The sequence below is a fragment of the Oncorhynchus masou genome, unplaced genomic scaffold, assembly GCF_036934945.1.
Source record: "Oncorhynchus masou masou isolate Uvic2021 unplaced genomic scaffold, UVic_Omas_1.1 unplaced_scaffold_575, whole genome shotgun sequence".
NCBI lineage: Eukaryota > Metazoa > Chordata > Actinopteri > Salmoniformes > Salmonidae > Oncorhynchus > Oncorhynchus masou.
Genome location: NW_027012168.1, coordinates 507,582 through 520,055, shown reverse-complemented (window position 1 = coordinate 520,055; position 12,474 = coordinate 507,582). Strand labels below are relative to the sequence as shown.

The 12,474-nt window shown below is 48.2% G+C and overlaps 1 protein-coding gene across 1 annotated transcript in view; it reads right to left on the bottom strand.

The window, feature by feature from the left end:
• Positions 1–8: 8 nt before the first annotated feature.
• LOC135536213 (receptor-type tyrosine-protein phosphatase O-like) overlaps positions 9–12,474 on the bottom strand; it is a 139,475-nt gene continuing 127,009 nt past the window's right edge. The window contains exons 24-26 of the mRNA XM_064962588.1: positions 8,924–9,078; positions 875–1,010; positions 9–124 (exon numbers count right to left, since the gene is read on the bottom strand). Of these exons, the coding sequence (XP_064818660.1) occupies positions 23–124; positions 875–1,010; positions 8,924–9,078 (393 nt within the window). The 3' untranslated portion in view covers positions 9–22. The remainder of the gene's footprint in view (positions 125–874; positions 1,011–8,923; positions 9,079–12,474) is intronic.

Below are 12,474 nucleotides of genomic sequence, written 5' to 3'. Positions count from 1 at the left end.
TTACGTTGTGCAGGTGGCGTCACTAGGACTTGCTGATGTTCTCGTAGATGACATCACTGGTGATGGACTGTGTCTTCTTCTTCCACATCAGCAGGACACACTGGTGGATGAACACATACTGCTCCTACAGGAAGTGACGTCATACAGGAAGAATGTCAACAGAAGAATGTTTTCGTGACAGTGCACAAGTATGTCTGAAATAGCACCCTATTCCCTATATAGTGCCCTAGTTCTGACCAGAGCCCTATTCCCCATAGTGCCCTAGTTCAGACCAGAGACCAGATGGGGCCCTACAGTACCTCGGTCTGAGGGGAAAGGAGACAGAGTCTAACCTCTGTCTGGACCATGGAGAGTCGATGAGACCTCATCTCAGATCCTAACCCTTAACCCCCACTGGGACTGTCTCTTACCTCTGTCTGGACCATGGAGAGTCGATGAGACCTCATCTCAGATCCTAACCCTTAACCCCCACTGGGACTGTCTCTTACCTCTGTCTGGACCATGGAGAGTGGATGAGACCTCATCTCAGATCCTAACCCTTAAACCCCACTGGGACTGTCTCTTACCTCTGTCTGGACCATGGAGAGTGGATGAGACCTCATCTCAGATCCTAACCCTAACCCCCACTGGGACTGTCTCTTACCTCTGTCTGGACCATGGAGAGTGGATGAGACCTCATCTCAGATCCTAACCCTAACCCCCACTGGGACTGTCTCTTACCTCTGTCTGGACCATGGAGAGTGGATGAGACCTCATCTCAGATCCTAACCCTAACCCCCACTGGGACTGTCTCTTACCTCTGTCTGGACCATGGAGAGTCGATGAGACCTCATCTCAGATCCTAACCCTAAACCCCACTGGGACTGTCTCTTACCTCTGTCTGGACCATGGAGAGTCGATGAGACCTCATCTCAGACACCATACCCAGGATGTCAGTATACTCATGTTCTCTGATGTGCTGCATCAGTCGGTCCAGAGCGATGAAGGTCCCTGTCCGGCCCACACCAGCACTGTGGAGACAACACAACATCCTGTTAGTGGAGAGACACAACATCCTGTTAGTGGTGAGACACCAGCACTGGGAGAGACACAACATCCTGTTAGTGGTGAGACACCAGCACTGTGGAGAGACACAACATCCTGTTAGTGGAGAGACACCAGCACTGTGGAGAGACACCAGCACTGTGGAGAGACATGGCACTGTGGAGAGACACCAGCACTGTGGAGAGACATGGCACTGTGGAGAGACACCAGCACTGTGGAGAGACACAACATCCTGTTAGTGGAGAGACACCAGCACTGTGGAGAGACACAACATCCTGTTAGTGGAGAGACACGACATCCTGTTAGTGGAGAGACACAACATCCTGTTAGTGGAGAGACACCAGCACTGTGGAGAGACACAACATCCTGTTAGTGGAGAGACACAACATCCTGTTAGTGGAGAGACACCAGCACTGTGGAGAGACACAACATCCTGTTAGTGGAGAGACACGACATCCTGTTAGTGGAGAGACACAACATCCTGTTAGTGGAGAGACACAACATCCTGTTAGTGGAGAGACACGACATCCTGTTAGTGGAGAGACACAACATCCTGTTAGTGGAGAGACACCAGCACTGTGGAGAGACACAACATCCTGTTAGTGGAGAGACACCAGCACTGTGGAGAGACACAACATCCTGTTAGTGGAGAGACACAACATCCTGTTAGTGGAGAGACACCAGCACTGTGGAGAGACACAACATCCTGTTAGTGGAGAGACACCAGCACTGTGGAGAGACACAACATCCTGTTAGTGGAGAGACACCAGCACTGTGGAGAGACACAACATCCTGTTAGTGGAGAGACACCAGCACTGTGGAGACAACACAACATCCTGTTAGTGGAGAGACACCAGCACTGTGGAGAGACACAACATCCTGTTAGTGGAGAGACACAACATCCTGTTAGTGGAGAGACACCAGCACTGTGGAGACAACACAACATCATGTTAGTAGAGAGACACGACATCCTGTTAGTGGAGAAACACGACATCCTGTTAGTGGAGAGACACAACATCCTGTTAGTGGAGAGACACGACATCCTGTTAGTGGAGAGACACCAGCACTGTGGAGAGACACAACATCCTGTTAGTGGAGAGACACCAGCACTGTGGAGAGACACAACATCCTGTTAGTGGAGAGACACCAGCACTGTGGAGAGACACAACATCCTGTTAGTGGAGAGACACAACATCCTGTTAGTGGAGAGACACAACATCCTGTTAATGGAGAGACACAACATCCTGTTAATGGAGAGACACGACATCCTGTTAGTAGAGAGACACCAGCACTGTGGAGAGACACAACATCCTGTTAGTGGAGAGACACAACATCCTGTTAGTAGAGAGACACAACATCCTGTTAGTGGAGAGACACCAGCACTGTGGAGACAACACAACATCCTGTTAGTGGAGAGACACCAGCACTGTGGAGACAACACAACATCATGTTAGTAGAGAGACACCAGCACTGTGGAGACAACACAACATCCTGTTAGTGGAGAGACACCAGCACTGTGGAGACAACACAACATCCTGTTAGTGGAGAGACACGACATCCTGTTAGTAGAGAGACACAACATCCTGTTAGTGGAGAGACACCAGCACTGTGGAGACAACACAACATCATGTTAGTAGAGAGACACCAGCACTGTGGAGACAACACAACATCCTGTTAGTGGAGAGACACAACATCCTGTTAGTGGAGAGACACAACATCCTGTTAGTGGAGAGACACAACATCCTGTTAGTGGAGAGACACAACATCCTGTTAGTGGAGAGACACAACATCCTGTTAGTGGAGAGACACCAGCACTGTGGAGAGACACAACATCCTGTTAGTGGAGAGACACCAGCACTGTGGAAGACACAACATCCTGTTAGTGGAGAGACACCAGCACTGTGGAGAGACACAACATCCTGTTAGTGGAGAGACACCAGCACTGTGGAGAGACACAACATCCTGTTAGTGGAGAGACACGACATCCTGTTAGTGGAGAGACACAACATCCTGTTAGTGGAGAGACACAACATCCTGTTAGTGGAGAGACACGACATCCTGTTAGTGGAGAGACACAACATCCTGTTAGTGGAGAGACACGACATCCTGTTAGTGGAGAGACACAACATCCTGTTAGTGGAGAGACACAACATCCTGTTAGTGGAGAGACACCAGCACTGTGGAGACAACACAACATCCTGTTAGTGGAGAGACACCAGCACTGTGGAGACAACACAACATCCTGTTAGTGGAGAGACACCAGCACTGTGGAGAGACACAACATCCTGTTAGTGGAGAGACACCAGCACTGTGGAGACAACACAACATCCTGTTAGTGGAGAGACACCAGCACTGTGGAGAGACACAACATCCTGTTAGTGGAGAGACACCAGCACTGTGGAGACAACACAACATCCTGTTAGTGGAGAGACACAACATCCTGTTAGTGGAGAGACACCAGCACTGTGGAGACAACACAACATCCTGTTAGTGGAGAGACACAACATCCTGTTAGTGGAGAGACACGACATCCTGTTAGTGGAGAGACACGACATCGTGTTAGTGGAGAGACACAACATCCTGTTAGTGGAGAGACACCAGCACTGTGGAGAGAAACAACATCCTGTTAGTGGAGAGACACGACATCCTGTTAGTGGAGAGACACCAGCACTGTGGAGACAACACAACATCCTGTTAGTGGAGAGACACCAGCACTGTGGAGACAACATAACATCCTGTTAGTGGAGAGACACAACATCCTGTTAGTGGAGAGACACAACATCCTGTTAGTGGAGAGACACAACATCCTGTTAATGGAGAGACACGACATCCTGTTAGTGGAGAGACACCAGCACTGTGGAGAGACACAACATCCTGTTAGTGGAGAGACACCAGCACTGTGGAGAGACACAACATCCTGTTAGTGGAGAGACACAACATCCTGTTAGTGGAGAGACACCAGCACTGTGGAGACAACACAACATCCTGTTAGTGGAGAGACACAACATCCTGTTAGTGGAGAGACACAACATCCTGTTAGTGGAGAGACACAACATCCTGTTAGTGGAGAGACACCAGCACTGTGGAGAGACACAACATCCTGTTAGTGGAGAGACACCAGCACTGTGGAGAGACACAACATCCTGTTAGTGGAGAGAAACCAGCACTGTGGAAGACACAACATCCTGTTAGTGGAGAGACACCAGCACTGTGGAGAGACACAACATCCTGTTAGTGGAGACACGACATCCTGTTAGTGGAGACACAACATCCTGTTAGTGGAGAGACACCAGCACTGTGGCGACAACACAACATCCTGTTAGTGGAGAGACACCAGCACTGTGGAGACAACACAACATCCTGTTAGTGGAGAGACACCAGCACTGTGAAGAGACACAACATCCTGTTAGTGGAGAGACACCAGCACTGTGAAGAGACACAACATCCTGTTAGTGGAGAGACACCAGCACTGTGGAGAGACACAACATCCTGTTAGTGGAGAGACACAACATCCTGTTAGTGGAGAGACACAACATCCTGTTAGTGGAGAGACACCAGCACTGTGGAGAGACACAACATCCTGTTAGTGGAGAGACACAACATCCTGTTAGTGGAGAGACACAACATCCTGTTAGTGGAGAGACACAACATCCTGTTAGTGGAGAGACACCAGCACTGTGGAGAGACACAACATCCTGTTAGTGGAGAGACACCAGCACTGTGGAAGACACAACATCCTGTTAGTGGAGAGACACCAGCACTGTGGAGAGACACAACATCCTGTTAGTGGAGAGACACCAGCACTGTGGAGAGACACAACATCCTGTTAGTGGAGAGACACGACATCCTGTTAGTGGAGAGACACCAGCACTGTGGAGACAACACAACATCCTGTTAGTGGAGAGACACCAGCACTGTGGAGAGACACAACATCCTGTTAGTGGAGACACGACATCCTGTTAGTGGAGAGACACAACATCCTGTTAGTGGAGAGACACCAGCACTGTGGAGAGACACAACATCCTGTTAGTGGAGAGACACAACATCCTGTTAGTGGAGAGACACGACATCCTGTTAGTGGAGAGACACAACATCCTGTTAGTGGAGAGACACCAGCACTGTGGAGAGACACAACATCCTGTTAGTGGAGAGACACCAGCACTGTGGAGAGACACAACATCCTGTTAGTGGAGAGACACCAGCACTGTGGAGAGACACAACATCCTGTTAGTGGAGAGACACGACATCCTGTTAGTGGAGAGACACAACATCCTGTTAGTGGAGACACAACATCCTGTTAGTGGAGACACAACATCCTGTTAGTGGAGAGACACCAGCACTGTGGAGAGACACAACATCCTGTTAGTGGAGAGACACAACATCCTGTTAGTGGTGAGACACAACATCCTGTTAGTGGAGAGACACAACATCCTGTTAGTGGAGAGACACCAGCACTGTGGAGAGACACAACATCCTGTTAGTGGAGAGACACCAGCACTGTGGAGAGACACAACATCCAGTTAGTGGAGACACAACATCCTGTTAGTGGAGACACAACATCCAGTTAGTGGAGACACAACATCCTGTTAGTGGAGACACAACATCCTGTTAGTGGAGAGACACCAGCACTGTGGAGAGACACAACATCCTGTTAGTGGAGAGACACAACATCCTGTTAGTGGTGAGACACAACATCCTGTTAGTGGAGAGACACAACATCCTGTTAGTGGAGAGACACCAGCACTGTGGAGAGACACAACATCCTGTTAGTGGAGAGACACCAGCACTGTGGAGAGACACAACATCCTGTTAGTGGAGAGACACCAGCACTGTGGAGAGACACAACATCCTGTTAGTGGAGAGACACAACATCCTGTTAGTGGTGAGACACAACATCCTGTTAGTGGAGAGACACAACATCCTGTTAGTGGAGAGACACCAGCACTGTGGAGACAACACAACATCCTGTTAGTGGAGAGACACCAGCACTGTGGAGACAACACAACATCCTGTTAGTGGAGAGACACCAGCACTGTGGAGAGACACAACATCCTGTTAGTGGAGAGACACCAGCACTGTGGAGAGACACAACATCCTGTTAGTGGAGAGACACAACATCCTGTTAGTGGAGACACAACATCCTGTTAGTGGAGAGACACCAGCACTGTGGAGAGACACAACATCCTGTTAGTGGAGAGACACAACATCCTGTTAGTGGAGAGACACAACATCCTGTTAGTGGAGAGACACGACATCCTGTTAGTGGAGAGACACCACATCCTGTTAGTGGAGAGACACAACATCCTGTTAGTGGAGAGACACAACATCCTGTTAGTGGAGAGACACAACATCCTGTTAGTGGAGAGACACAACATCCTGTTAGTGGAGAGACACCAGCACTGTGGAGAGACACAACATCCTGTTAGTGGAGAGACACAACATCCTGTTAGTGGAGACACAACATCCTGTTAGTGGAGACAACACAACATCCTGTTAGTGGAGAGACACCAGCACTGTGGAGAGACACAACATCCTGTTAGTGGAGAGACACAACATCCTGTTAGTGGAGACAACACAACATCCTGTTAGTGGAGAGACACAACATCCTGTTAGTGGAGAGACACAACATCCTGTTAGTGGAGACAACACAACATCCTGTTAGTGGAGAGACACAACATCCTGTTAGTGGAGACAACACAACATCCTGTTAGTGGAGAGACACAACATCCTGTTAGTGGAGACAACACAACATCCTGTTAGTGGAGACAACACAACATCCTGTTAGTGGAGAGACACAACATCCTGTTAGTGGAGACAACACAACATCCTGTTAGTGGAGACAACACAACATCCTGTTAGTGGAGACAACACAACATCCTGTTAGTGGAGAGACACAACATCCTGTTAGTGGAGACAACACAACATCCTGTTAGTGGAGAGACACAACATCCTGTTAGTGGAGACAACACAACATCCTGTTAGTGGAGAGACACAACATCCTGTTAGTGGAGAGACACAACATCCTGTTAGTGGAGACAACACAACATCCTGTTAGTGGAGAGACACAACATCCTGTTAGTGGAGAGACACAACATCCTGTTAGTGGAGAGACACCAGCACTGTGGAGAGACACAACATCCTGTTAGTGGAGACACAACATCCTGTTAGTGGAGAGACACCAGCACTGTGGAGAGACACAACATCCTGTTAGTGGAGAGACACAACATCCTGTTAGTGGAGAGACACCAGCACTGTGGAAGACACAACATCCTGTTAGTGGAGAGACACCAGCACTGTGGAGAGACACAACATCCTGTTAGTGGAGAGACACCAGCACTGTGGAAGACACAACATCCTGTTAGTGGAGAGACACAACATCCTGTTAGTGGAGAGACACAACATCCTGTTAGTGGAGAGACACAACATCCTGTTAGTGGAGAGACACCAGCACTGTGGAGAGACACAACATCCTGTTAGTGGAGACACACAACATCCTGTTAGTGGAGAGACACAACATCCTGTTAGTGGAGAGACACGACATCCTGTTAGTGGAGAGACACCAGCACTGTGGAGAGACACAACATCCTGTTAGTGGAGAGACACAACATCCTGTTAGTGGAGAGAAACCAGCACTGTGGAAGACACAACATCCTGTTAGTGGAGAGACACCAGCACTGTGGAGAGACACAACATCCTGTTAGTGGAGAGACACCAGCACTGTGGAGAGACACAACATCCTGTTAGTGGAGAGACACCAGCACTGTGGAGAGACACAACATCCTGTTAGTGGAGAGCACTGTGGAGAGCACTGTGGAGAGACATGGCACTGTAAACTCATTAATAACCTCTGATAACCGTTTGATATCTCACTATGGTTTGAGTGGCTCAGTTGCCTCTGCACTGATTGGAAAGGACTTGACAGCTGAAGACAACATGGTTGACTCTCATCAATGCAGTGAAAGAGTGTAACTATAGAGAAACGTTTGTTACTAGGAAACTATTTATAGGCCTGGTTTTCTCAATTCTTTACAAGTGACAATCTTCTCAAAGGAAACAGAGTTGTTTTGTTAAGTGTTAGTTACCTTGTGGATTACTACTTGTGTAGACTGGAAGTTTGGTCTGAAGGCTGTTTCTCTAAGGCCTACTGGCTTCCATTTGGGTTTCATATGTTGACTGGAAGTTTGGCCTGAAGGCTGTTTCTCTAAGGCCTACTGGCTTCCATTTGGGTTTCATATGTGGACTGGAAGTTTGGCCTGAAGGCTGTTTCTCTAAGGCCTACTGGCTTCCATTTGGGTTTCATATGTGGACTGGAAGTTTGGCCTGAAGGCTGTTTCTCTAAGGCCTACTGGCTTCCATTTGGGTTTCATATGTGGACTGGAAGTTTGGTCTGAAGGCTGTTTCTCTAAGGCCTGCTGGCTTCCATTTGGGTTTCATATGTGGATGACATTTCCTTTATATCATTTGATACAGACAGAGCAGAACTGTCAAATACATGTTTTATTATATTGAAACTTTATTCAACAAGTCAGTTAAGAACAAATTCTTATTTACAATGATGGCCTCCACCGGCCAAACCCGGACGACGCCGGGCCAAGTGTGTGCAGCCCTGTGGCTCTCCCAATCACGGCCGGTTGTGAAACAGGCTTTTAATGCTTTTTAAAATAAATTCATTGACGTTTGCTTGTTTTACAGGTTTTTGCTGAGTTTTACATCCACCGAGGGCATATTGAATGTAACCCAGTTTTCTACCGAAAGAGGGTCAGGACTGAGCAGCTGACAGCATGGCCCCTGTGGTTGAGCCTGGTAGACCCTGTACGTACCTGCAGTGAACCACACAACTCTGTCTGAGTAACATGTCCCTGGTAGACCCTGTACGTACCTGCAGTGAACCACAATGGGTTCTTTGGTGCGGTTGGCCTGCTGGCGGACGATGTGTACGAACTGCAGGATGCTTTCGATGGCGTTGACCGTGGGGACACCGTGGTCCGGCCAGGACGTGTAGTTGAGATGGAGGACGTCCTGAGACTCGTCAGCCTGCAGGGGGCGACACCACGGAAAGACAGACAGTTAGACAAGGCTGATGGATCAGTATACATCAGATCTCTCCATCCGGGTCTAGCTAGCAGCAGGGCACCTCCTCCACCTCCTAAAGAGGGGGAGACTTGCAAGCCAAAGAACACCACCCCAACCGTGAAGTACGGGAGTGGCAGCATCATGTTGTGGGGGTGGCAGCATCATGTTGTGGGGATGGCAGCATCATGTTGTGGGGATGGCAGCATCATGTTGTGGGGGTGGCAGCATCATGTTGTGGGGATGGCAGCATCACGTTGTGGGGGTGGCAGCATCACGTTGTGGGGGTGGCAGCATCACGTTGTGGGGGTGGCAGCATCACGTTGTGGGGTGGCAGCATCACGTTGTGGGGGTGGCAGCATCATGTTGTGGGGATGGCAGCATCACGTTGTAGGGGTGGCAGCATCACGTTGTGGGGATGGCAGCATCATGTCGTGGGGTGGCAGCATCATGTTCTAGGGGTGGCAGCATCATGTTGTGGGGGTGGCAGCATCATGTTGTGGGGTGGCAGCATCACGTTGTGGGGGTGGCAGCATCACGTTGTGGGGTGGCAGCATCACGTTGTAGGGGTGGCAGCATCACGTTGTGGGGATGGAAGCATTATGTTGTGGGGATGGCAGCATCATGTTCTAGGGGTGGCAGCATCATGTTGTGGGGGTGGCAGCATCATGTTGTGGGGTGGCAGCATCACGTTGTGGGGGTGGCAGCATCACGTTGTGGGGATGGAAGCGTCACGTTGTGGGGTGGCAGCATCACGTTGTGGGGATGGAAGCATTATGTTGTGGGGATGGCAGCATCATGTTCTAGGGGTGGCAGCATCATGTTGTGGGGGTGGCAGCATCATGTTGTGGGGGTGGCAGCATCATGTTGTGGGGGTGGCAGCATCACGTTGTGGGGTGGCAGCATCACGTTGTGGGGTGGCAGCATCACGTTGTGGGGATGGAAGCATCACGTTGTGGGGTGGCAGCATCACGTTGTGGGGATGGAAGCATTATGTTGTGGGGATGGCAGCATCATGTTCTAGGGGTGGCAGCATCATGTTGTGGGGGTGGCAGCATCATGTTGTTGGGGTGGCAGCATCATGTTGTGGGGGTGGCAGCATCACGTTGTGGGGTGGCAGCATCACGTTGTGGGGTGGCAGCATCACGTTGTGGGGATGGAAGCATCACGTTGTGGGGTGGCAGCATCACGTTGTGGGGATGGAAGCATTATGTTGTGGGGATGGCAGCATCATGTTGTGGGGGTGGCAGCATCATGTTGTGGGGTGGCAGCATCACGTTGTGGGTGTGGCAGCATCACGTTGTAGGGGTGGCAGCATCACGTTGTGGGGGTGGCAGCATCACGTTGCGGGGGTGGCAGCATCACGTTGCGGGGGTGGCAGCATCACGTTGCGGGGGTGGCAGCATCACGTTGTGGGGGTGCACTTCACAAAATAGATGGCATCGTGAGGAAAGAAAATTATGTGGATATATTGAAGCAACATCTCAAGACATCAGTCAGGAAGTTAAAGCTAGGTCTTAAATGGGTCTTCCAAATGGACAATGACCCCAAGCATACTTCCAAAGTTGTGGCAAAATGGCTTAAGGACAACAAAGTCAAGGTATTGGTGTGGCCAACACAAAGCCCTCACCTCAATCCTATAGAACATTTGTGGGCAGAACTGAAAAGGCGTGTGCGAGCAAGGAGGCCTACAAACCTGACTCAGTTACACCAGCTCTGTCAAAATTCACCCAACTTATCACACCTAGACTACATGAGGTGTGATACTAACCTTATAGGACTATGGACTAGACTACATGAGGTGATACTAACCTTATTAAAACATAAAGGACTATGGGCTAGACTACATGAGGTGATACTAACCTTATTAAAACATATAGGACTATGGACTAGACTACATGAGGTGTGATACTAACCTTATAGGACTATGGACTAGACTACATGAGGTGTGATACTAACCTTATAGGACTATGGGCTAGACTACATGAGGTGTGATACTAACCTTATAGGACTATGGACTAGGCTACATGAGTAGTGATACTAACCTTATTAAAACATATAGGACTATGGACTAGACTACATGAGGTGTGATACTAACCTTATAGGACTATGGACTAGACTACATGAGGTGTGATACTAACCTTATAGGACTATGGACTAGACTACATGAGGTATGATACTACCCTTATTAAAACATATAGGACTATGGACTAGACTACATGAGGTGTGATACTAACCTTATAGGACTATGGACTAGACTACATGAGGTGTGATACTAACCTTATAGGACTATGGGCTAGACTACATGAGGTGTGATACTAACCTTATTAAAACATATAGGACTATGGGCTAGACTACATGAGGTGTGATACTAACCTTATTAAAACATATAGGACTATGGACTAGACTACATGAGGTGTGATACTAACCTTATAGGACTATGGACTAGACTACATGAGGTGTGATACTAACCTTATAGGACTATGGGCTAGACTACATGAGGTGTGATACTAACCTTATTAAAACCTTATAGGACTATGGACTAGACTACATGAGGTGTGATACTAACCTTATAGGACTATGGGCTAGACTACATGAGGTGTGATACTAACCTTATAGGACTATGGACTAGACTACATGAGGTGTGATACTAACCTTATAGGACTATGGGCTAGACTACATGAGGTGTGATACTAACCTTATAGGACTATGGACTAGGCTACATGAGTAGTGATACTAACCTTATTAAAACATATAGGACTATGGACTAGACTACATGAGGTGTGATACTAACCTTATAGGACTATGGACTAGACTACATGAGGTGTGATACTAACCTTATAGGACTATGGACTAGACTACATGAGGTATGATACTACCCTTATTAAAACATATAGGACTATGGACTAGACTACATGAGGTGTGATACTAACCTTATAGGACTATGGACTAGACTACATGAGGTGTGATACTAACCTTATAGGACTATGGGCTAGACTACATGAGGTGTGATACTAACCTTATTAAAACATATAGGACTATGGGCTAGACTACATGAGGTGTGATACTAACCTTATTAAAACATATAGGACTATGGACTAGACTACATGAGGTGTGATACTAACCTTATAGGACTATGGACTAGACTACATGAGGTGTGATACTAACCTTATAGGACTATGGACTAGACTACATGAGGTGTGATACTAACCTTATTAAAAAATATAGGACTATGGACTAGACTACATGAGGTGTGATACTAACCTTATAGGACTATGGACTAGACTACATGAGGTGTGATACTAACCTTATTAAAACATATAGGACTATGGGCTAGACTACATGAGGTGTGATACTAAC